This window comes from Mauremys reevesii, linkage group 2, assembly GCF_016161935.1.
Source record: "Mauremys reevesii isolate NIE-2019 linkage group 2, ASM1616193v1, whole genome shotgun sequence".
NCBI classification, from domain to species: domain Eukaryota; kingdom Metazoa; phylum Chordata; order Testudines; family Geoemydidae; genus Mauremys; species Mauremys reevesii.
In genome coordinates, this window is record NC_052624.1 from 60,047,937 (window position 1) to 60,074,907 (window position 26,971).

At 40.9% G+C, this 26,971-nt stretch overlaps 1 protein-coding gene across 4 annotated transcripts; it reads right to left on the minus strand.

Annotated features, from left to right (window-relative positions):
- CDCA7L (cell division cycle associated 7 like) lies at window positions 1–26,427 on the minus strand. Of its 4 annotated transcripts, none has more exons than XM_039523285.1 (10): window positions 26,409–26,427; window positions 15,490–15,630; window positions 11,165–11,299; window positions 10,213–10,572; window positions 7,379–7,453; window positions 6,133–6,321; window positions 4,046–4,177; window positions 2,844–2,993; window positions 1,317–1,453; window positions 1–870 (listed from the first exon to the last, which is right to left on the minus strand). In XM_039523285.1, exons 2-10 carry the CDS (start codon window positions 15,550–15,552, stop codon window positions 840–842), a joined length of 1,272 nt encoding a protein of 423 aa, XP_039379219.1. In that variant the 5' UTR covers window positions 15,553–15,630; window positions 26,409–26,427; the 3' UTR covers window positions 1–839. The 4 variants fall into 4 exon arrangements, with proteins under 4 accessions (XP_039379219.1, XP_039379216.1, XP_039379218.1 ...); XM_039523282.1 differs by lacking the exon at window positions 26,409–26,427 and adding an exon at window positions 25,877–26,234; XM_039523284.1 differs by lacking the exon at window positions 26,409–26,427 and adding an exon at window positions 25,215–25,461.
- Window positions 26,428–26,971: the final 544 nt, after the last annotated feature.

A 26,971-nucleotide genomic window follows, 5' to 3' on the forward strand; every position in this document is an offset into this window, starting at 1 on the left:
TCTATTGAAAATGCTTTATTATCTCAACACAGAGTAAAACATCCAATATTTTACACAAATTTTGATAATCTGAGGCTGTAGTAATAGGGGATTTTTTAAAAGTGTGGTTTGTAAAGCCTGCCTTTAGCTAAGCAGACAGGTAGGAATTAAAAAAAAAACAAAAAAAACTTAGCACTGTAAAATTAAAAGGGTCAATATCACTCTGATCGCAGGTGCATCACTGCTGAACCAACTACTTTTTAAAAACAAAATGTTTCCACGAAACACCCCTTGCACTTACAAGTTCTCATGGTTGAGGGTAAAAAGAGGAAGAGTTGGATGGTAAACTGCACATACAAGAACTGAACTTCAATAAAGTTTTCAAAAGGACTCCCTCCTATCTTTTCAGGGGCAAAACTTACTTTTGCCCACAAATTGAGGTATGCAGTTACTTTGGCTCTTTAATAGTTTGCTTAGGCCAAAAAAGTATTAAATTCTCACCCTCCTCCCCCCACTCATTAAATTTTTAGTGCTACACAATTCCCTTCACAGCCTGTGGAGTTAAGCACCTACTTGGTTCTGTAGCCCCACGGAAAATTAACCACTGAAGTTTTAAAAGTGCTGTTCTGCTCTACATGCAGAATATTCTTTTATGCATAGACATCTGTATACAGATTCCTCATACAAAGATTTCTCAGGAAATGTTTTAGTAAAGACCAATCAGTTAAAAAAAAAATCCAAATCTATATTCTACAATTCTATCTTGTATAAACATCATTGTAATAAAAATTTTTAAACCCTGAAGTAAAAAAAAAAAACAAAAAACTTGTCTGCAGGTCAGGCAGCTGTGCTCAGCATCTTCAATTGTCTTCACTCAGTTGCTTTTGTAAACTAGAAAACAGGTAGAAAAATTTTATACTTTATGGGAATCTGATACTTACTAAAGCTTTGATATTAGATGGTCACAGCTCCACAGAAGCACACAAAAAATTGAGTCAATTTAACAAGAAACAAATCTAAGTCTAACTCTTAAAATATGAAGTACTGGTTCAGTTTCCAAATTGCCTTATTCATTTGCACAGTAAAGTTGATTGTCAAGATTTCACGTGAGGTCAAGGGGAGTTTTGCCATCAATTTCTGTGGGCCCAAACATCACAAGTACCAATTTAGATGTTTTAGCAAGTTTCAATATTTTGTGATGGACTTTGGTCTGGGTTAAAGCTCCACAAAGTTATTTAAATGCAAACAACATTTTGAGAGCCTGATTAGAACTAAGGCAGCACATTTAAAAGTGTGTGGATTTCAATTCTAAAGCAGTTATGTAATTATCTTCTTACCTTTCAAGATATTCTTTAACATTGTCATAACCATAAAATTTTGCCAAGTGGATGAGCATTCCTGTGGCACAGCGGCCATCACGCTTGCGACAGTAACTGCAGTTACAGACACCACGACAAGGAGGGCAAATCCAATCCTAAATTACAGACAAGGAGAGAAAGGTATAGGGGTAGAGTTATCTACAGAAGTATTAGATACAAACCTGTCTTCTCCAGCCCCATTACCCACCCGAAACAGAAGAAAGTGCCACTTTTATGTAACAATACCTTATGCAGGGCAATATTATATTTCATAAACAAATACTTTAGTGGATAATATTAATCAATCTTTTGATAAAAAAAAGTTTGCAGTATTAAAGAAACAAAGAATATCCATTCTTGGAATTTTTCAAAGCTCACACTCAACAAATTCTAGTCATACTGATTTCCCTAGTGTTGTAACAGAATATAAAAAGCAGGACTCTTCTGTTCCAGCACCCTAGGGTCAGGTGATAAAAAAACCTCCATTATTAAGATTCAGGGTAACTATGGCTGAGTCATCTTGAAAGGCTGGTCCAATTAGCAGCTCCAACCAGGATATAAAAAGAGAGGTGGAATGTCTCTCAGCCAGAGAACCAAGGCAGAAAAGGTCCTCAGGCAGGACCCCTAGGCTAAGGTTTATGTTTGTTACCAGTGAAGCCAAATTCCAGGAAGGGGTGGGTTTGGACACTAACTCAGAGGTTGTATGAAAGAGCCACATGCAACATTCAGTTAATCTGAAAGGAAAAACATTTTAAAAATGATTTTTTTTTTTTTAAAGGAAATTAAAAAACGGGCTCAGACCAAGGAGAGGAGGTCTGCTGCCTGCAACATGTTAGTTCAGGAGCATTCGACAAAAATGAAGGTGGCCATTGCTCTGGGAGGCAGACCTAAGACCTTGTACAAAAATGCTGGGCTTTTTTGTTATTAGGCTCAGGGTTAACTCCTGCTCTGTCATGCTGGAAGGTGGGAACCAGGATAGTGTCTCGAGGGGAGGGCAACAAAGAGGCAAGCTTGGAGAGGAAACTTAGGCTGAGTTTTATTCTGTTAATTGTATATGAATTGCCAAGGCAGCCAGACCCCATGAAAGGGAATGGATTTGGACATGACGGGTCTATGCTGAGGATAGGATAGGGGCTCAAGGAAAGAAAGGGGACCCAACCCTAAATTCTTGAGGTTCTTTCCTTCCCAAGGTTTAAGTTTAGAATCTGAAACAAGTAGCTTGCATTGCAGACCAGACCAGTGAAAGCATCAGGGAAGGAGGAAAAAGGCTACACAAGAACTTGGGAGAATCAGGTCCCCTTTCATCTTCTCAACCTCATGAGTTTTCTTTCCCCGACCTGAGAGCAAATAAGAGCAGGCCGAAAGCTCTGCTCTCTCATAGCAAGATAAATATCAATCACAGCCACACTACTCAGGCTTTTAGGTGGCAGAATGTTTGAATTTCATGTTATCCCAGAAATCCGTGATGATTGTGAAGCTAACAAAGCCAAAGAACTGGATACTTACTGGATCCAGAAGTGCCGATTTCACATCTTCACCATATCGATTACGAAGACACGGTCCACAGAACTGTCCTCTCACACCCCCGCACCCTTGATTACGACAGACTGTCTTAGTATCAATTGTCTTCTGCCGACACTGGTGGCACGTACTACCCTAAAGTTGGAAAGGAGGGGGAGAGAGAGACATAAAAATTTAGCATTTCACATCATGTTGAACTTCTTGACTCCAGGTGTTGGAATTCTCTCACACACCTCTCAGCTGGAGGTGGAAAACACTAAAATTTCTCCTTGGGAACCAGAGGCAACTAGATTAATAAAACATTAGGAAAAAACACAGCTTCCACCATCATGATCATTTCTACAGTGCTCAAAAGTACGCTAGGTATTTTACAAAACAAAGAGATGGTCCCTGTCCTGAAGGCTTAGGGATCTAATGTACTACATGAGCCCTATGTTATATTTCTGGTTCCAATCCACCCATGGCAAATGCTAGGAACCCACAGAGTCACTCAGCAGTTCAATATCCACCATTATCTAATACCCTGGAATTTTAGAATCTTCATGCAGTGATCCCTGTGACAGCATCAAACCCCAAAACAGAGGGGCTCATGTTCATTTTAAATCTGTGCACAGATAAGGTGGCAAAGTCGGTGTTTATAAGAGTAACTCTGCTTATGCAACAACATGCCACAGACATGTATTAATGTCCTTTTGAATAACCGTCTCTCTTCCAGGTTTCAGCACTGCTCTTGTGTGATAACACTTCAGAGTAATTTATGGCAAGGGAAACAGAGGAACACAAATGGGATGTGGAGCAATTTGCTTCTAGGTCATTGGCATTTACTGCACCCAGATCATTCATCGCTATGTCCACTTCCATCTAATAGGCCTTTGGTGGAAGTGAATTAGTGGTCTCAATATAGTTCCCACTCAACAGGTAAATAGCAGAACATGGCCACAACTGGCACCTGTTTGCAGACAACAAGAGATGGCTAAGCACAGACAGTGCACTACCTTCTCCAGTGCTCCTCTGAAGCAAGGGAGAGAAGCTTCCCTGCTGTTCTCGCACAGTAAACACAGCACCATAGTCTCCAGGGCTCTTATTCTGGCATTCTTCAATGAGCATTAAGTTCACTTCATGAAATGAAGTAGTTTTATCTTATGCCCCTCACTCTAAGCAATCAAAAGGAAAAAGCAGGCACCTACCAGGACTTTATCATAGATTTTATCTTTAACTGTAATTGCAATATTCTCCAAGTCCTCATCAGTAATATCTTCAACAGGACGGTAAGATGAGTATTTAGATGACCTCCTTCTTTTGCGCACTCCACAGTCACCCTACAAAACAAATTATCTCATCATCTTTTGTCTTATTATGGGTGAAGTGCTTTTACCTTTAGATCAAATATGCTCTGACTATAAGAACAGAACATATAGCTAGGGTTTGTGGTCACCTCCAACTCCCTATCCTTCCTACCAACCCAACCTTTATTGCTCTCACCAGCTCTAGCGCCTCCTCATTCCCCTACCCCTTCAAACACCCTCAAAATCCCTATCCTACCACCACATCTTTCTCTTCCTCCCAGGAAATCTGCCATCCTTCATACATCTGGTATCTCTCTCCAACAAACTCCTCCACTTTTTTCCTCCAATGACAATCAACCATACTATCTATCTGCTTCTTCCTTCACAGAAAAAGATCACTACCATCCACTTTTTTAATCTCTTTCCCCTCCATCTCCAGCACCCACTGGAACCTCCACAGCTACGCTCACAGCAGCCTCTCTGTCTCCCCTTCCTGACTCATCCTCAACAAAGGTGGTGCCATGTCCAGCACCTTCCACCTTATCTAGTTCACCCCTTCATTTTCTTTGAGTGATGCGCCCTATCAGACTCTACATTCCCTCTCCATGTAACTTATCTGCCAGCCACCAACTCCTCCCCAACCATCCTTCTCTTGATACACCAAGCTCTCCTTCTGCTTTTCCTTCCACCCCCGTCCTCCAGAGGTTTCAACTTTCACACTGATGTCCCATCTGACCCCTTAGCCTTTGCTCTCATCTCCCTGTTTGTCCTTCAACATCGGATCAGCTCTCCAAAATGGCCGCTCACTCAACTTCATCTTCTCTCAGCACTATTCCCTCTCTGATTTTCCAGTAACTGAGTTCCCTCTACAACCAGCACCTCTATTTCAACTTTGCCCACCTTTTCACACACTGACCTCCCAATCCATCAGTATCTATGACTACTCTGCTTCTGAGCCCTCTCCTGATTTCCCCTCCCTCTCTTGTTGTTTAATAAAATTGACTCTGCTTTCTCCTCCAACACTGATTCTTTTGCAACTCTCCCCAACTGAAGTCCACCCCAACAAATCTCAACCCTGGCTTACCCACAACATTCTATTTCTGCATGCCTGATCTACTGAATTCCTCTTGAGAGCCTCATGGCCACATGGACATCCACCTGAAAATTCATTCTCTCCTCATTCCCTTCTGCCACATCCCTCACCTATAAGTGTTAATTTTCCACCTCTGTCATTGCCATTAATATTTATGTTGTGATAGCGCACAAAAGGACCCAAGCAGGATTACAGTCCTATTGTGGTTCAGCATGGCACACAGACATAACAAAAGATAATCGTTACCACAGAAAGTTTACCATTTAATAGCAGACATGACCCATGAATATGACTGACAACAGGAGGGATGGAGTAGGAGGACAAATGTAACAAAAATGTAAATCACATGGCTCCAAAAATATTTTGTTCCTTATTTGCAAATTCTGAATTCTTTCTAAAGTCCTCCTCCATCCCCCCCTCTCCACACAGGTTCTTACCAATTCTTAAATTGAAGTTCAACAAGCTCAGCCTTGATTTCTGATCCCTTCTAACACTCTCCCTACTCTGCTGTCACCAAGAGTGAAGCTGTTCACCTCTCCTCCCATTCCCTGCCACCTCCTTATCACCCCACTCCATAGCCTGCCTCCTGCCTAGCACACTGTGGGCACTACTGGATTTCAAATACTAAATAATACAAATATTAATCTGATAAATAATCATAATTCGATACACATTCAAACGGGATGGGTTACGTACTGAAATAGCTTGGGTGACTAGGGAAGGGGGAGGCTCCAGGATCCTTTTTATTCCTGCTTCTAATCCCAGCACCAAGGTTCTAAATGCTAGTTGGCTTTCTGCTGCATTTGTTCCCACTCTATATGCTGGCCAGCTCAAAGTAGCATGAGTGTCATCTCCAAAAGACAAAGGTTAGTAAACAAACTAAACTGGCAAATACCCCACTGAGTCTCTTCTTTATTAGGAGATTTTGTTGTCTGTAATTATGAAAGTGTTCTGCAAATTTAGCCGCAGACACAGTGAAGTTTTCCAAGGCAAATTTCTCTGGTGGACGAGCATTTCTGGTTGGGTTTGTACGACGCTCTATCTGGCCTTCAGAAAATGTTCTCCTTGGGGTTTTCTTCTGTTTCTAGATGAGAAAAAAAACACGTTTCTATTAAAATTGTCTCATCAGCCTCACAGTTGTGTGTTTGGGATGGGAAACTACCAGAGATTATATGGGCATGGGACTACCAGACCTATGCTTCGAGATGGGGAACTTGCTGCAATACTCTAATTGTTACTTTAAAAAGAAATGAAAAAGCGAACATATACCTACAAGATGATCATATACGTAACAAGTGGGGAATGTTGCCATAAGGATAGGGGCATTCTAACACTCTATCCCTAAGGTTTTTTCCAGAATAAAAATACTGACTATATATATTACTGGAATCCAGAGATTTATTTAAAGTAGGTTTAATACATCACAATAAATATTTGAAGTGCAGCCAACAAGGAGCCAGCCTTTCACATATTTTATAATTTGGGTCACAAATGACTTAATTATCAGGGCAACATTTTACAGGGACTTCCCAAAGTCAGGAACATGGATGTGCAACCCTCCTGGCGTATGCGTGGACTTGGAATACTTGATAAGTTAACATTAGCCCACAGTAATCACAGAGAATTAGGGATTTCTATGCTGGTAGCCAAAAAAGAGATGCTCTAGAGATAGAACACAGAAACATCCTGCTATTATGCAGGACTGAGCTTTCCCATCACAGCTCTAATGGAAACATGGACTTTTAACAGAAAGGAAAATAAGCAAAAAACAGACAGGATTTGAAAACAAACAGTAGTTTCTTCACTCTCTTTAGCTTTCCAGCTACAAGATCCTATTTGCCATCCAACCATCATTCTCAAATACATTTGTCTAGTGTCTCATGAGCCTCTCTGCGTCTAAGTTAATGGGGCAGTGCCTAATTTTAGATTTATTTTTTTTTTAAATATACATTGCATAATTTGAGCTGTTTCTTTACCCGTATATCTTGGTAGCCTACCCCTGCCTTTTTACATAATATATAACTAATATCAAGTCAATACAAATAAAATTACAAACAAAAGGATAAAAATATTCATCAGAAGACACATTTCATTCGTTCAGCAACAATATATATTATATTTAACCAAATACTGAAACTTACAGAAGGAGTTGAGGTGGCTGTTTTCACTGGAAACAGTTCAGGTATAGAATTCAGTTCTGCTAACAACTGGGCAAGCTGAAATTAATAAAAATACCCTATTGAAGTCTCACTGCAAACTTGCAAATATTTAACCTACTCAGTCCTTACCATGCTCTGTTTTCACACACATTCTGAGTTATTTCAAATACATTAAATCCCAGTGTAAGTAACCACTCTTTAAAACACTTCATTTAAACCTCTACCCCTAAACGTTCAAAGCTCTACAGCTTGTTTTAGCACCATGACTCCCATTGATTTATACTGAAGTCGTGCAGCTAAAATCACATCCAACACTGTCAAATGTGGCTCTAAAGAAGTGTGTTATACCGAGGTTACAGTATCCATGACCAATAATGACTGAAATTTGCAGTTAACATTGGAAAGCTAATCCCTTGACAACAAAAGTGGACGTAACTGCATCAGGGGGATTATAAGAGGTTTCTTGTGGGCTATCTTGGCACATACTTTCCTAATACAAAATTGCTGGCACACGAAGTTATTTTGACACTGCGGGCTTAAGCTATGTACACACTACAGCTTATTTCGGTATAAATTATGTCACCCTGGGGTGTAAATAAACCAGATCCCTCAGCGATGTAAATTACACCGACCTAAGCGCCAATGTCAACAGTGCTACGTCAGCAGGAGAGCTCCTCCCACTGATATTATTACACCAGCAAGCAGCGGTAGCTAAGTCAACGGGAGATCTGTTTCCCGTTGGTGCAGAGTGGCTGCAAGCTCTGTCGTGTAGCCATAGACTCAGTGACTTTTGTTGGCTGGCCAGAATTTTCTCCTAGTCATTCTTTATCAGAACCCAGTGAAAACAGTCAGAAGCTTCCCTTATCCAATAGCTCAACCTGAGCTCTCTATTAGTGAGGCCACACTGCCTCATTCCACACAGCAGATTGGAGCCGGCCAATAGTAATCAGGCTTTTTGTGTGTACGAGTATAAACACACTCCTTTGCAAAACAATGTACTGTTGGTCAGTGTCCCCCCACACGGCAAGTGTGATGTCACCAGCACAGTGCACCCCAAGCAAAGCGGCAGTAATACTCTGTTGTACTTGTACTATACGAGAGACCCCGGACCTGGGCCTGTCTTCTCTACATCACCTTGGCTGGCCATTTTGAAATACTATTGACTTACTCTGAAGGGACTCACACTCTGGGCTTCAACAGCTGCTGGCTTTAGGGAGCTTCATAAAAGGGGAAGACCTTAAACGGGGAAAATGGTGGCGATTCTTGACTACCAAACATCTGAGACAACCATGGCAGAACTGCATGTGGCATGAAGAGGCCACAAAGAGTGCATGACATTTCTCAGTAATGACCTAATATGCTTTTAATTATTATCTAACAGCTGTCACATTTAACACCCTCATTAGTGATCTGGACGAGAATAAAGAAGATGTTAATGAAATTCACACAGATACTGAACTGGGAGTAGCTGTAAATACCAGTAAGGACAGCACAATTCTACAGAGGAATCTAGATAGATTAGAAACAAGAGAAAGGCCTTGTCTACATTTACCAGGGGTTTGATGCGCAGCAATCGATGCATCAGTGGTCGATTTAGCAGGTCTAGTGAAGACCCGCTAAATTGATCGGCGATCACTCTCCTGTTAACTCCTGTACTCCACCTGAATGAGAAGCGCAAAGGGAGTCGATGGGAGAGCGTCTCTAGTCGACATCGCATAGTGTGGGCCCCGCGGTAAGTAGATTTAAGTACGTCGACTTCAGCTATGTTATTCACGTAGCTGAAGTTGCATAAATTAGATCAATCTCCCCCCATAGTGTAGACAAGGCTTAAGAAACTATAAAATGAGCTTTTACTTGGAAAGATACAAGCCAGGAGCCCTGGGGAAAAATAATCAAATATTCATGCCCAATGGGAAGCAGAAACATGAGAAGCAGTGAAGCTGAAAGGGCAGCAGGGAACCCAAATGAGGTATGGGTTTGTATCACAATATCGCAGCAGGAAAGGCCAATGGGACTTTGGGCTGCATTCCCAAAGGCATCATGACAAAGAGCAGGAAGGTAATAGTACCCCTCACACACAATACATTAGTATAAGAGGAAAGTTAACTCTAAACTACACTTCTCAAACAAGTGAACATACACTTAAAGCAATCAAGACTTTTGCATCTCTATCTTATTTTTCCATTTAGTAAACTGCAATAGGTTTCTCAGCCAATGTAAATTAGCAACTCTGTTGTATAATGACACAATAGATCATTTAAAGTTAATGGATGGCAATGCTTTTTGATAGGAACAGGTTATAAGGTGTGTCTTCACTACAGAGTTAACCTGGACTCTTACTCAGTTGTTGCCCCCTAATCCTGCTCCTGTCCATATATAAAAGCCTCTGCCCTGAGTTTTGTGGTACTTTCAACCCAAGCTAGCTGGCAAGGCTCAGGGTATATAGGCTAGAACTCAGGTGAGGGTTACCTGCCTGAGTGAAATCCACACACTTTGTAGTAAGAACACAAACTAAACCACTCCAATGCCTTCCCACAATTCTCCCAGTGAGCCCAGGACAGACAAGTACTCCCACAATTCACTGGGAGTGGCGCAGTTTACTGTAGCACAAAGAACCGTGGGCTATCCTCCCAGAAGGCCTAGTGACACACATATAAAAGAGTGCAGCACCAGTATGGACATAGTAACTCAAGTGTGGCTGCTCACAACCAGGCAGAGCTAACCTGAGTGCTCAGACTTGGATGCCAATCACCCAGTAAACTCTGTAGTGAAGACATGCCCTTAGTGAGTACTGGCTTTTGTCTGCTTTGTCTTACCATGGCTTTATTTTCTTTGATGTTTATGGCTCTTTTAAGCAGGGCACTGGAGCTTTCTTCACGAGTCTCTTTGACATCCTCCTCAGACTCTGAGGCAGACCCCTCTAGTTTCTCCCATCGCTTGCTGCTTTTCTCTCTTGTGAGAGTTTTAGGGGGGTTATTGTCTTGCAAGTGTAGCTTGGAAAAAGTTGGTTCAGGCACCACCTTCTTGGCAGACTTTCTTGTGGGGAACTGAAATGCCACACGAAGACCAAAGCTTCTTCTCTTGGGGGAAGCCTTCTCTTCTTCCTCCTCCTCCTCCTCACTACCCAGTAAAGAGAAATTATTGTTCTCTCCATCACTTAAATCTGACTCCACTGGCTGAAAGCAGAGATAATTAATATGTTATACTGACAGCTGTCACATGGGAACAGGCCACTTTTTATACTCATTATTAGTATAGACTATTACTAAGTATCAGAATCTGAAAAACTGGAAACTTCATCTTGTGTTTAGCTAAACCAACAATTAAAAAAAAAAAAACTTCACAGTGGGTGCAGTTCTGTCCTTTGCAGAGACCAGTGCAATGCCCATTAATTATGTAAGGATGTGGGACTTAAGTAACGCATAGATTTTGTGCTGGACCTTTGCACAAGAGTGAATTTCATCCGCTGTGAACTGTAACCAATCCTCCTTCCCTTAAAGCAGATGGTACTTCATTACATGCACTAGTAGATATTTTCCGTCTCTGGCTTTTATGATATTAAATATTAAGGAAAATTTGTCTTTTATCAATGTAATACAACATTTATCTTCAGCACAAACATTTGACAGCACAAACATTTGACATTATTAAATAACAAAATAAATTTCAACCAGCTGTATGAAAACAAGAGGATTACACAAAGAAAGAAGAAGGGGGCGGAAGGAGTCTGTATTGCGTGCCTGAACACAATGAAAATGATAGCTTTACCATCATTCCATTCGCATTGTTTACATCCAGGTCACTTGGAGCAAAGCCTTCAAACACTTCACTTTCTGAATCAGTGTCTTCAGTGAAAATTCTCCTCAGTTCCTCAGTCAGGTACTTGGATTGAAATCGAACATCCTGTTGAGCAAGCATACGAAAATCACAACAGTAGGACACAGTTTGCCATACAAAGAGCATTCATGTAACTTTTCCAATCCAAATCAGAAAATGCTTAATGTTAAGGAGTTACTGAGCAGATGGTATGTTCCTGTGAAAATGTTAAATGCAAAACCTGTCACAAGAAAAAGACACACTAGATTTTAGCCCTATCAGTTATTTCAAATGAACATAGCTACCCTCCAGTTCGGCTATCTTTTTTAAAAGGTGACCTGCAGAGGATTTTTTTAAATTCAGTTTGTGTCCTTTTTGCTTCATTATGGTGCATAAAGCAGACCTGAGAAGGATTTGCTTTAAAAAAAAAAATTAATAGATTAAAAAAAAAAATAACACGTCAAATATCAACTCTGGTCTTCTTTGGGTTCATTGGTATTGCAAGGTCTCAGAAGATGTATATTGTTACCTTTCACACTTTGGTGGAAGAGGGAGCTTAATCAGCAAAGGTTCCCTCTCTCCAAAAAGTCAGTTCATCACTGAAGTTAAGTAAGTGAAAACAAAACTGAAAAATTTTAAACAAACTAACTAAAAATCCCTTTTGCTCAACTTCCACTCTCTTTCTTTGCTCTTGCAGTATCATTTTAACAACTCTCCAGTCATCACAGGGTTTTCCAAGCTAGACAGAAAGCAAATTTCTAATGTTAAAAACTAATGGAAAGAAAAATATTTTCCACAAAAGTAAGTAAATAAATTTAAAAAAAAATTATTTTGGGTCTTGCTTGCATATCATCTACTTAAAAAAGGGCTGAAGCCCATTTTTCCCCTTTGCACACCATCTTTACAATGGGTTTACTATACATATAACAAAAAAGCAACAATAAACGTCCCATGATGAGGAAGGGAGATTTTAAATGAAACAATATAGAAAAGCTTCAACGTGTCATTATTGCTATCTTGAGAAACAGGACTAGCTCAAGGCAGGGGATGTACACACAATCACACCACAACTGCCTTTTGAAACTCAGCATCCTTCACTTGAGACAGTTTATTTCCCCAGTTTTCTTTGGATGTTTTTAACTCCCACACAAGATACAGAAATGACCTCTCATACAACTGCACTTGGCTAAATATCTTTATTCTCTCCTTCAATTCCCTCCCATCCCCGACGTTAATTATACACTTCTTTATGTTGAGATAATATCTGGTGAAAAATAGATATAATAGATGAGTGGAAAAACTTGCAGGGGAATAGAGGAAAAATCATTGCATATACTGTTTCTTTACACTTAAAACATCTCCTACAAATTATTATGGGTAATTGGAGTGAGTTTTCTCTGAGCAAAATTACTTTGTTCTTTTGTTGATAGCTGCAGTGCAGCTGCTTGAGAAAGGAGCAAACACAAAAGGGAAGTAACTTTAAGGGAAACTGTATTTCTCTTTGAGAAGAACTGAAGTTTGTGTTCACTCTGTACTTGCATAAAACTTTGCAGCGCTGGCTAGAAAGACTGTCACTCAGTTTGTTAGCTCTGTTACAGTGACTGAAAAATCAGGAACGAGGACCAATGATGTGCAAGAACAGTAAAGTGTGGCATTTCCTATACAGCGGTGTCCTTAACAGTAATTTTACTACATAGGAAGCAAACAAGCCAGGAGGAATGAGTGCAACTAGGCTATGTCTACACTACACATGCTACAGCAGCAGACCTGCAGCAGTGCAGTTACACCACAGTAGTGCTGTAATAGAGGTGCTTTCTACATTGGCAGAAGGGATTTTTCGTCTATGTAGTTAAAACACCTCTTCAAGAGGTGGTAGCTAGATTAATAGACGAATTCTTCCATGGACCTAGTTGCACCTATACTAGGGGTTAGGTTGCCTAACTACGGTGCTCAGGGAGCAAAATATTTCACAGCCCTGAGCAACGTAGCTAGGGCTTAAGCTAATGTTTAAGTGACACAAATGAGGCGATTACAGGAGAGACTTTCAGGAAACTCTGCAAGGGAAGAGACATGCAAAACTCTATACTGATAACAGCATTTGTGTATCTAACTCCCTGTGAACTACTAAGGCACAAATATGACCCTATTTATACTGATCACCCCAACTTCTTTGCCCTTTCCTGCCCAATTTCACCCTGCAGAGCTTTTCTTCCCTTCCCACCCTTTTGCTCTTTATAGGATAATTCTTCCCTAGGTAAATCTCCAATTTACCTCTCATCCATAACTTCCCAGTACCGCTGCTTCTTCCCCTTCAATATAATTAAAATCTGCTCTTTCATAATTAACATTACTACTGAAATCTTTGTCCAAGCATTAGTCATCTTTTTGATTACTCTGTCCCTTTTCCTCACATCTTCCCCCTGCAGTCTATCCAAAACACCATGAAAGCCAACTTCTTCCTTCCAGTGTGCTATGCCACCCCTTTCTTGAATCTCTTCGCTAGCTTTGCCCCTTATCATTAAAAAACAGTTGTAAGTTCATCGGTCAAGCCCAGTAAACTTCGCTTTCAGTTTCTCTTCTTTGCTCCCTGCTCTTCCCAGTGTCCTTCTCCTCACACTTTCCACCTCCAGTACTTCCAACTGCCAACTCAAAGAGAAACTGTGACATTGCACTCTATATGATTTTATGAAAATATGCTAATGAGTTTGAATATAATGTAACTGAAATATGCTTCATACAAAAGGTCTCTTGTAAGGTATCATTACAAAGCTTATAATCAATCTACTGAGTGTGATCATCCTATTTGTATAAATGTACCACTCTTGTATCTGAAACTAGAAATATGAAATATGGGCCTATTGTAATTATGCAAAGTGTGGGCCATTAATGGTGGCTTGGAATCTTGATGGCTCCCATCAACCAGGACAACTGACTGCAGATGGCTCTGTTTTACCTGTAAGTCTTCCTGTATACGTGTGTGTTGGCAAGTGAGTAATGAAGTCTTACAGTGACATGTGATCATGTCACCTGAACTGGAATCCATCTTTAAAATGGTGCTTTTCCATTAAGAAGGAGTGGGTGGGAACCCAGAGAGGGACAAAGGATTCCTGCCTTATGCAAAAGATATATAAATGGGTGGAACAGAACAAATGAGGCAGCCATCATGAGGAATCCCCTAGCTACCACCTGAGCTGGAACAAGGGCTGTACCAGGGGAAAGGACTGTGCCCAGACTAGGAAGGCATCCAGTCTGTGAAAGAAACTTATTAAAACATCTCTCAGGCTGAGATTTTATCTGTACTCAGTTTTATTACTGTATTAGACTTAGATTTGCATGTTTTATTTTATTTTACTTGGTAATTCACTGTTTGTCACTACTTGGAACCACTTAAATCCTACTTTCTGTATTTAATAAATTCACTGTTTACTTATTAATTAACCCAGAGTGTATGTAAGCTTTATACAGGGTAAAACGGATTTATTTGGGGTTTAGACCCCACTGGGAGTTGCTAAAGACAGGAAACTTGTGTAAACTGCTTTCAGGTTAAATCTGCAGCTGTGGGGCATGTGGTTTAGACCCTGGGTCTGTGTTGGAGTAGACTGGTGTACTTCAGAGCTGTCTTCTGATGACAAGGTTTGCATGGGAGCATCATCTCCAAAACCAAGAAAATCCTCGTCATCGCTGGGGGAATTAAAAATGTCAGCCACTTCCTTGGGTATCTGTTTTCAATTCAAAATGAGATGGAAGATAAAGTCACTCACTGCAATAAGACAGGGTGCTGGAGTCCTAAGCTGTCAGGGCAGGAAAGCAGGAGCAGAAGTAGTCTTGACACATCAGGTGGCAGTTCCCAAGGGGGTTTCTGTGATCCAACCCGTCATAGTGAGGTTCCAATGGAATCCCACTTTAGTACTGCAAACGTGCAACTGATTCACAATGACACATTTTACTGAGCTGTAACGCATTCTCCAGCATAGGCTATCACTGAATGGCCATTATTCTTGCCTGCATGCTATGTGGGCAAGTTACGAATACCAAACTCACTCTAGGCTCTCCTCCTAATACAGAAAGGAGAATGGATTTCATTCATATAAGACCCCTTTTTAAAAGATCATTACAAATTAAAAGGAATTAAAGGTGAGTGGTTTTTTGGTTTTAATAAAAGGATTATAGATTTCCACTTCTGCCAAGAGTTAAGGTCAGCGCTGCCCTGAAACAAATTCAAAGAAGTTTTACTGTTCCAAACCAATACACTAGGGTTTATGATAAAATGTTCATACCTTTTTTGCTGACTCCAATGAATCAAAACTATCAGAGCTGTCTTCTGATGACAAGGTTTGCATGGGAGCATCATCTCCAAAACCAAGAAAATCCTCGTCATCGCTGGGGGAATTAAAAATGTCAGCCACTTCCTTGGGTATCTGTTTTCAATTCAAAATGAGATGGAAGATAAAGTCACTCATTGCAATAATAATCTACTAAAAGCTCTAATGGGAATAGCAGCCTCTTGTTCATTTGTCACTCTCTTATTCACATACAAATATATATTATATAGAATATGTGAAGCAGAACTGCATCTCAATAAGCTAAACGCCACAGGATGCTGTGTATAATGTATAAATACGGGCCCCAGTCCTACCAACATTTCTGCATGTGCTTAACTTCACTCAATGGGTCAGCTCATGGGAGTAAAGATAAGCATAATACATAAAAGTGTTTGCAGGATTGAGGCTACAGATTTTAATCCCAGAAATATGCCATATTGATCTTAGGATCAAGGTTTGAGTAATATCTTCAAACTCACTACCACCTGCAATCTAATGACAGCAAACTGTTCAAAAATGAGTACTGTCACTGATTTCAGGCATTTCAGAAAGGTCTGTCTGTGCAAAGAGACTTCAATTGTAGGGTTTTAGCCTTTTTGTAACGATATTTAGAGTTATAATAAACAACAGTTTGCAATGTTTTTAAAAATAAAATTAATAATATGCATTTGATACTAATCACCACACAAGGCTTATTCTGGGACATTCAATAAGACAAACCAAACGCATGCTACCCAGAGCTTTGTCAGCTAGGAACCCATGAATTAAGCAGTTGGGAAGCTCTGGACAAAGACATCTTCCAGGTCTTCTTAAAATGACCAGGTTTGTGTTTAAACATACTTTCACACAAGGAGCGAATTCCAGGGGCGCAGCTCAAAGGCTAAGAAAGTTCTGCCACCAGCACCCAGAGCTTCCCTTTTGTGACATCACATTCTAACATTCTAGATAAGCCTAACTAACGGTGACAGGTCAGAGATGGTAAAGGAGGTCTTAAGGCAGCTCTCAAGCCTATACCATTTAGAGCTTTGCATATTGCCTGACTGAATGAATATGCCCAACTGTACAAACTGGGATAGAAGGTGCTCTGCATTGTGCTTACCCTAGAGTGCTTCAGAATACAAATGTATACACTGATTCAAGCTTAGCATTACTTGAATGACAGAATGCTTTAGGAAAGATATGCTTAGCTAAACAGTGTCTACTCAAGTGCCCAAACTGCTCACTAGTGACCAGGTAGTTCATCCTCAGAGCAATGTGTACACTTCAGGCAAACTTCTCTTATTCATTGTATGGATCTCTCTTGCATATTCTGAACTCGTTCCCCACATGCAAGTTGCAGTGAAACTGATGAAAGCACAAGAATGCAGAAGAGAGATCCAGAGCTGTTTGATGAGAAGGATGTGATCTTCAAACAGAGTTCACAAGGTTTTATGTTACAAGAGAATGCTCCCTAAGTGAACTCAGATAGACACATGGCATTCTGCATATCTCCATTAGCAGACAAAAATAAGTTTCTAAATAACCCAAGATGATACAGATTTTCTCAATCTTTCATCTTTGCCAAGGGCAATGTTTTTCCAAATGGTAATTGCCATTTTCCAAACACTGGAGGTGGGGGGTGGGAAGAATCAATCACATTACTGGACAACTTCTACTTGGCAAGTGCGTAATAATACAAGAACATCTACGTGCCTAATTTTAATCTCATACTTTTTTTTGCCAGAAAATCTCCACAGATGTAAACAGATTCAATCCTGACTTACACTGGTTTAAGCAAGATCAGAATCAGTCACTAAACAACTGGCCCAAGCTAGCAGATAGAAAGCAGCTCAATCACTTCAGCTAATTCACTAATGCACTTCAGCTGGAGCTGCACTACCCATACCAGAGTTCTGGAATACTCCCCAATCCCCAAATATGGGCAGCCAGAATCCCACTCCTTCGCTGTGGAGAAATTTCATTCTTCACTCAACAGAGAAGGGTTAAAAATGAAGCATTATACATTTTAATGACTTAATGGAAAAACATACAAGGAGCTGTGAGCCTTGTTGCTATGAATAAATTGCTTCCAGGAACAACTGCATTAGTTCTTGTGCTATTGTACAGCTGAGCTAGCCACTGCTGCGATTACTGTATGCCTAACTAATTTCTTCGTCGTCGTCTATTACTTCTGCATCTGCACCAGAGGAGCCATTATGGGGGTGTAATTACCGATTATGAACAAAGGGAAAAAACCATACTTTCCCAGTAGAGGACCTTTTTTTGATCTCTCTGCATTCTCAGATACTGAGGGGCTCTGATTAAAGTAACTTGCTGCAGAACTTCAAAAGAGACTTTTAGTTTGTGACCCCCTCCCTTTGATTTTCAAGAGTCTCATTAAAATGTTCAGGAGTCCCCATTCCGGCTAAATGGTTTAATTTAATAGAAGCAAAGAAGGCATGATTTATATAAGGTGGACATAGTCAACGAGTCTGCACAGGACACCCTGCTAGTGCATCATAAAAGTTATATTCCTGGCACCAAGAGCTGTCATTTTCCTGTCCATCTCCTTTAAGAGATTCTGTTCAGTTCATCAGCAATTTACTAACTATTATGCAGTCTACACACAATGCAGAACTGTTTTTTTAAAACTCTGTGCTCCAACTGTATCAAAAACCCAAAGTGAAAGCAAAAAGAAAATATCACAATTTCTAATGGGAGAGCAGATGATTTGGGGCTGGAGAAGGGAAGGGATGGAAACAGTGGATTGGTGAACATGATGAAATTGAAGATTATTTTAAACTTTGTTAGTTTTTAAGTAAAAATTTTAAATGCATCAACTGCTGGTTCTCCCCCTTTTATGAAAATACTCTGTGCAACACAGCTGTCTCAATCTCAATGCCCCTGCTCAGAGTTGAAAAGCATGAGCAAAGCAAGACTAGAGTCAAACAGCTCTTAAAGCATGAGGGTTTTGGAGAAATGGACAGATCTGTAGGGTGTGTGCTGGTCTCAGGCTGCAAAAGCATGTGTTTTTTTTTTAAAGCTGTAAATATAAGTTATAAGAAAAATAAATACATTCATGGGGGTGGGGGAGAGACTTTTAAAGCACCATACACAGGCCATGTTCAGCAATTTTATAAACGTCACAACATTCTGGAGCGGGTGCGTCAAGCACTACATACACAGCTCTGGTGCTGCAGGCACAAAATGCACAGACTAATAAACATCTTTGTACATTTCTCATCATTCAGCTTGTTTATTTCCAATAGTCCTAGAACTCACACAGCAGGCCAAATTTATTCCTGATGTAACACAGCACTGATAGCAACAGAGCTACACCAAAGATGAATCTGTGCCAATGTCTTTTGTATGGTGTGTCACTCTCTATTAGTTGTGAAAAATTTTGACAGCCATGCACTTCATTCTCTTGTTAAGGATCAATCAAAATGCATTCAAGCAGCTAAATAGTTGTTACAATATTAGATCCTATTCTTTAAATTCTGGCAAACAAAACAAAGACAGCAAAAACATGTTTGCCCTAAACATATTTTAAAAAATTGAGCGAGAACTGCCTACTCAATATACTTGCAGGATAGAAGCACCTCACAGAGTTTCTAACTTTTCACACTGGAATACTGTAGTTAAAAAAAAGGGAAATAACACTCCAAATATGCTCAAGGAGAATTTATACTGAATATTCCAACATAAAACACGTCAGTTAAAGTGAAATTAAAATTTGCAGGGATATAGCAGAGATCTGAGCAAATATCTTTCAAGAGCATTAGAGTGACACAAAAAACAAATGTTGAACACCCAGGAAAAGCTTATAACAAACCAGAACTTTTGAAATGATGGAATTTCACAGGTAATATAGCACATTTTGGCTTGGAACATGAACAGTAGCCTAAATCTAATCCAAATCTGAACTTCACTTCCTCAGCCCATCTCCATTAATAGTACATTTTAAGATGCGTATTTATATTGCAGGAGCACCTAAAATGTCCCAAGTGCTTTCCAAATTAAGGTAAAAAATAGTCCCTGCCTCAAAGAGCATACAATCAAAACATTTCCAGAATAATCACACTTACTGAGCTGTATATATACCCGGCCTTTCGTCTGACACCTGAAAAGCATCCCAAAACACAGGTACCTAATGCTTTGCTCGGTCTCAGTTTCCTCATCCCTAAATTTGAGATAATGAAGTATCTTATCTACCTTTTTTTTTTAAGAATGTTGAGATCTTTGTACAAGAGTCACTCTAAGTGCACTCATATTAGATACCAGATATAGACAGTGAAATTTATGGTGTTGCATTGGTGTAATTCAGGGAATCTGACTTATTTGATTATGCAAATTGACAATTCTGTTCCCATTGTAACCAAAGGCAGAGAACGATACACACAAAAACTAGCTTAAAACAGATGTTACTATTCCAACATAATAAGAAAATACAAAGTTTAAGTGACATCTTGGTATTCAATATGTGATTGATGGAGAATGTGTATAATATTTTCTCCTTCTACAAGTCAAAACAAGATTTTTCCTTACTGCCAGCAGTAAAAATTCCATCCGAATTGTTAGAGAGAAAAATAACCAGGTGGTGTGATTTCTGTTATAGATGTCAGAAGCAGCAGTAAAGATTCTGGAATCAGAATTTAGCAGGCAGCTTTGTTGATGCAAAGGTCAGAACAGAATACAGTTCACTGTTCTGCAGCTCTGTGGTTTTGCCAAGCTAGGAGGAATAGGGACTATTTAAAGGGACACCCACAATATATGTTTGTTGCTATCTGAGCTCCAGTGGATACAAATCTGAAAGATAATAAACATTTCCACTGCACTATCAAGTATTGCCATTATATGCACAAGTTACCCTACAACACTGCTGAACTAATCATTATCATCTCCATTACTATTGCCATTCCCACTGTTAGCATCCTTTTCAACAACAAACAAAAGTAATATATAAGATGACTATGGTGTGACTGAATGAAAGTTTATTTTCTCTATTTTTGCAGTTTGTTTATATTGTGAATAGTGTTGCTGTGTTTGTTAGCCTCAGGACATGAGAGAGACAAGGTAGGTGAGGTAATATCTTTTATTGGACCAACTGCTTTTGCACCTTTCACCAAGTTTTCGAGCTACACAGAGCTCATCTTCATGATCTTATTCCACCAACAGAATTGGTCCAATAAAAAATATTACCTCACCTACCTTATCTCTCTTACAGTGTGAATAGTCAATTTCCCTGTTTACACTGTACAGTCACAAGGTCTCCCCTGTTATTGGCAAACGTCTTTCACGCAACAGGAATTAAAAACAAAAAACAGAAAAATATGATTATAAAGCCATAAAAACTGATGGGAGACTAGAGAGCTGAAACAACTTTTAACTCATTTCTTTAAAAATAATGTCCCTTTTAACTAAACAGATACAACTGGAAAGACACATGGGACTGAAGACTGCTAATGTTAGGTCTTGTCTACACACATGGTTCAACTAAACCATTAATTAAACCTCAGCAAACTTGTGTGTGAACACTCCTATTTCAGTTTAAGAATTAAGCTAAAATGAAATTAGCCAAAATTGCTTCTTAATCAACTTTAGTTAACCCAAAATAAGCTTGGTTTAGACCAAAATGTGCATCCACACATCCTTTTGGACCAATTTAACTAAATCAGGTTAAAAATCACACTTTAAATTGGTGCAGCTGTGCATGTAGACAAGTCTTTATTTGCAATAACCCTATGCACGTCAACAGGCCTAACTGCATGAGCAAAGCCTTCAGCATTTGACCCATTCCAAGCAGAAGCTGCATCAAAAACAGATTTTCACAGTGTAACTTCTGAGCACAGACCTACTTCAAGGCTTATAACAGTTGTTTGTATTATAGTAACACAACGGCCCCAGTCAGGATCACAGCCCCATTGGGCTAGGTACTGAACAAAACTACAGCAAGAGAATTCCTTGCCATGTACTATTTACATTCCAAGGCTTGCTCCTACAATCAGATCCATAAAGATGAATACGATTGTAGAATCAGGACCTAATTTAAGACGTTCTGTAATAACAAGTGGCGATAAAAAAAAATGGGAGGAAGATGGGAAAGAGGAGAGTGACAATGATAGGAATCACATGATTACACATGTTCACATTAGCTATGTAAACAAGTAGATAAGTTAGTTTAAAAAAAAAAAGATACAGATATCAGAAGGAGGATATCAGAAGTCCTTGACCATTTAACAACCTGATATCTGTTCACAGTTTCTCTTCAGAAGCATGGTATAAGTTGGTTGTAGTTGAAGGGGCTTTATGAAATCGTTTGGGGATGGAGTATTCCAGGCACAAGAAGTGTCATGGAAGAATGCATGAAAATGCTTTGGGAGAAGTGGAGAAAAAGGTGATGAAAAAAAGCAGGTATACCTGAGAGATCACACAACATTAAGACTTTTGGAATATTTAAATATCACCCGAGAGGAAGATAGGTTACTGCCACCATGGTATATTGTGACTTTTTGGATTTTTCATGAAAAGCTATGATCTTTATTGCCAACCTATTATTGAAGAAGACTCTTCCATTAATTTTTAGCAAATTTGGCTCTCTATATATCTAGACTGGAGTATGGGTTTCTAAGTGGTTTTTAATTAGTAAGTAAATTGAGTTAAGTTATTTTATTTTAAAATAAGGAGTATTTGACTTCTCATCAAGTCTTATGACAAGCAACTTATTTACAACATTGTGTGCTATGACTCTTTATTTAACTCCAGACCTACAAAAAGCATTTTCCATCATCACGAAGCCATAACTTTCCCCATTGTTTATCATTACAACCAACCAGCCTTTATTATCAGGAACTAAAGCCCCTAATCCTGCAATTTAGAATGTGGGCAGACTGCTGCACCTACATGGAGCCCTCCAGAAGTTAATGGGGCTCAGCATGGGCACAGCAGTCTACCCACACATTGTAAGTCACAGGAATAAGATTGAACAATTGCCTTTTTATAGGTAGTGTGAACCTGCAATCCATAAAGATGCTTTCCTAAAAGACTGCTAACATGAATATGAGAACAGTATAGATAGTGTGACCATACATCAAATTGTTTCCCATTTCTCCTATCAGCTCTTCCTCACAATACCTAATTTTTCATTGATACACACTCAGAAGCTGGTCATTTCTGATTTAATTTTGCCTAAAACAAAAGCAGCATCCTCTCATCTGAGGGCTCTAATCTACTTCTGAATCCCGGCTTTCCAGACAGCAGACTTGCACAGTACCATTGAACCACTAAGTTGACTACTAAGTAAACTAACACAGTATAGAAAAAAAAACAAACCCCAATTATGCTAGTTGGCACTGTGGAGTCATGGACTTCAATGGAGCTTCAGGCAGGCAACTGAGTCCACCTGCCTGGAGTCACTGAATTCTATAAGTCAATGTCAATTTTACAAACTCCAAATAAATGAATCTTTGTGATACCTGAAATGTATATTTGGTCCTGAGGATTAAACTTCTATAAAAACGGACACGTTTTTATAAAACTCCAATTTTAAGAAAGCTTTGGATGCCTCCAAAGACATCTGTAAAACTAGGGTTCACTTGTATAGCCCTATCTGTAGAGTGTGTACGTTTAAATTAGGCCTTTGGGTTACCAAACAATATAAACAAACAAAGCAGGTCTTGTGACTCAGAATAGTTGGCTAGCGATTGGCTAAAATGGGGTCACATAACTATCTCACCAAACTAGTTTGTGTTTATAACCTTTGACCCTCACTGTGGTTTTTAAGGAGCTCACATAATCGATAGACTAAATCAGGGGTAGGCAACCTATGGCACGCGTGTCAAAGGCAGCACGCGAGCTGATTTTCAGTGGCACTCAAATTGCCCAGGTCCTGGCCACCGGTCGGGAGGGGGGGGTGTCTGCATTTTAATTTAATTTTAAATGAGGCTTCTTAAAACATTTAAAAAACCTTATTTACTTTACATACAACAATAGTTTAGTTATATATTATAGCCTTATAGAAAGAGACCTTTTAAAAATGTTAAAATGTATTACTGGAATGCAAAACCTTAAATTAGAGTGAATAAATGAAGACTCGGCACACCACTTCTGAAAGGCTGCCGACCCCTGGACTAAATGATGATTCAGCGTGACAAGGAAGCCTGAAATACATCTGAACTCCTGAAGGCACTGGCTTCATGTGGTTCAGCAGGAAACAAACCCACTGATAGAGCTCCAGAGAAATAAGGAAAAGGAAGGAGTGCAGGACTGCAGTCCCTCTTGCCCTGTCAAAAAAAAAAAAAAAAAATCCCAAAGTGCCACAATAAACAAGAGGAAGATTAGAGAAGATTGTCATTCTCTCCCCCTCCACTGCCCCTTAAAAAAAACAAACAAATGTTATATTTATTTATATCTATTGTCCCTTGAGTAAGAACATGACTGGGGGCAATAATGCCATCTCCTTGTAGTATCAGGCATTAATACTTTGCACTTCCATAAAATGCCTTCAGTCAAAGGATCTCAAAGAACTTTACAAGCACCAATAGCCTTGCAACACTCCTTAATATTGTTATCCTCACTTTCAGATGGAGAGACGCTGGGGATCAGGTAAAGTTGATGGGGCTGAGCCAGGAACAGATGTCAGGTTCCTAATGTATTTGTATGGAAGACCATGTACTAATTTAACATCTTTCTGCTTCTGAAATGTTTAATAAGTGCTCTACTTTATGTTCAACTGCCCACAATGTAAAGCTGCTTTCCCTTAAGCTTAATAGATTCATTAATCTTCCCTCAGTGAAATTATGATACACTGGTACATTCTTGGAAAGTCACCATGCATTAAGCCTGATCCTGCAAACACTTTCACAAGTAACTTTATGTGCCTGAGTGTCCCTTTAACTACTCTTTACATGTGAAGTTTAAGAAGACTACTCACACATGTAAAACTAAACCCCAAAGGCCCCAATCTTGCAAACATTTACACAGACACTTGATGTTACTCACATGCGTATTTATAGGACTGGGGTCTAAACTAACATTTTAAATAAAAATAAGAAGAGGACAGAAGCAAAAAAACTATCACTACTGAAATGTGTGCAAGTCAAGCCCCCCAAAGACTTTTTTTTTTAAAGATGGCCCTTTAAAAAACAATAAAAATAAACTCACTAATAGGTTAGGCCAAACATTTTAAGTTTGGTTAAAAAAATACAAAATCTAATATTAAGATATGTTTTAAAAACGCAATTTTTGTATTAATTTCCTTGAGTAGGAGAACAAAGACAGCATAAAAACAAAACAAAAAACTAATTACAAACAACAGTAACACTACTTTATTTTTCCTAACGGTATTTTCCACTCAGCTTTGACAAACACCACAACAAATTAATTCTATTTTTAATGTTTAGTTTTATAATATATGATCACAGTATCACAAGTGAGGGAAGATTTTAATTTTTTAAAACGCAGTAGCGTCCACTTCAATATAGCTTCAGAAACCTGGGTTTTGAATTTTAACACTCTGTCCCTGTTTATCATGCAACAGGAGGAAACAGGGGGCGTGGTGTTGCCAGCCCCCTACCAGTTAGTCTGATGGCTGATGTTTCCAAATGCACATAATCACGTCCCCAAGTTTTATTCCAAATCTAAAATGTAAGAAATAAATTCACACTAAACTAGTGAACAATATATAAAAAGGGAACCCAAACCTGGCACGTCAAATGTGTAGAGAACTGCAGGAGGAAAAGCAGCCCCACAAAGACACTGGGAAACACGTCCCAGCAACACCAAGCAACCGATTCATTATTTGAAACTGAGAACTTCTTTCTGAGAACCAGGGTTAATCAACTGCCTTTTAAGAGCCAACCTGAGGGCTAGGCAGACTTGTAAACAATACAGGGACCAAGTTTGCCAGCAAAGCCAGGCCAACAGAGCAATGACTCCCCCCCCCCCCCCATTAATCGGAACACCAAGGGCTCCCCCTTGGCAATGCACAGAGGGGTCGGGGAGGAGGACAGGGACGAAAGCAGAGCGAGGAGGGGGCGGCGGCTGGGTCTAGCCCCAGCGCTGGGTAAGAAGCCCCGCAGAGGCAGCCGAGCGAGCTCCCTTTGCAGGACACGCTCCACGTGGTGGAGAACCACCAGGGGCGGCCGCTGCTGGATGGGTGCGGGGGGGGGTCCGGCTCCGCGGGGCAAGAGGCGCTGCAATGCCCCGCCACCGGCGCCACCCGCTCCCCGGGCAGATGCGCGCAGCTGGCGAGGGCGCCTCCGCACGGGCGGCACTTGGCGCCCAGCTGCCCCAGGCCCGCTCCCTGCGGAGCCGGCGCATTGCGGCCGGGCGGGGGCTCTAGGCGCGCCCGGGGCCGCCTCACCTTGCACTGGGTCACCGCTGCCATCCTGCTGCGCCCCCCCACGCCCGGGACGCGCCGCCGCCGCCCCAGCCCAGGAGCTACTGCGCCGCCGACGTTGGGCCGCAGAGCGCGGCTTCCCCCGGACGTGCGGGGGGCAGGGCGGGCGCGGGGCCCAGCTGCAGCCTCCGCCGCCTGCTCCTCCCGGGGACGACGCGCGGGCTGCGCTGGGCCCGCCCCCGAGCCCTGCTCGCCGCTCGTAGCCCCACTCCTGGGGGGCCGGCTCGGGCCCCCGTTGGTTGCGGGGACAGGCCCTGCAGGGTGAGAGCCCCGCGCTACCCCTTCAGCGCTGAGGCACCTTCACGCCCTGCGCGCCACAGTTAGGGCCCGCCAGCCCCCGGCGGAGAAGGGCCCTGGAAGGCTTTGGCCATCAGCCTGGCTGCTCCTCCGGCAGAGGGATTACACGCCCTGCCCTCTACCTGGGAAGCGTCTAGACACTAGGGGCCCCGCTGCCGTGCATTGCTGCACTCCCACTGTACTGGAGACGAGCACGTACCCCATCGGCTGGGCTGGGGGGACCAGGCTGCTCCAGGCAGAGGGCTTTGCTCCCATGGCCCGCTAGTGAGGCAGATAGTTGGGACAACTACCTTCCCTTCCCAGCTCTGGCCAGGTCTACACCAGGAGCGTTTCGCATAGCTATACCAGCAACACACGGCTAGCGAGGCTGCAGTTTGTAGCAGGGAAACTCGGCACCGTTGCCAATACAACTGATTTAAGTCCCTCGTCTTTCCCCGCCCAGGCCCTGTGTGAAATAAGGGATACTGGGAAAAGCGCAGTTTGCTGGTATAACTATCTGCACTAGGGTCTTCCAGTGGCATAGCTATGTGGGCTGCAAATCAGTCATAAACACCCCTCAGATCGACCTAGCTTATGCAGGGATGTTTGTAGTGTAGGTCTGGTCACAGTCTCTCTGTAAAATTGGGATACTAGGCAATAGCCTTTCCCTACTTCACAGGGGTGTTGTAAAGATCAATCCATTAAAAATTGTGCAGGCACTGTGATGATATGGTAATGTGTACCACAGTGAGTTCCTTAGACATACTATTTCTCTCCAGCCTG

Bases quoted from the DNA above. Each gene is read 5' to 3' on its own strand.
- CDCA7L (XM_039523282.1), bottom strand. From the start codon at position 25,900: ATGGCAGCGGTGACCCAGTGCAAG. The intron at 7,454-10,212 runs GTAAGACAAAGC...TATTAATTTCAG, and splicing joins TCAAAGAAAATAAAGCCATG to CTTGCCCAGTTGTTAGCAGA. The intron at 2,994-4,045 runs GTAGGTGCCTGC...TTCCAACTTTAG, and splicing joins AAATCTATGATAAAGTCCTG to GGTAGTACGTGCCACCAGTG.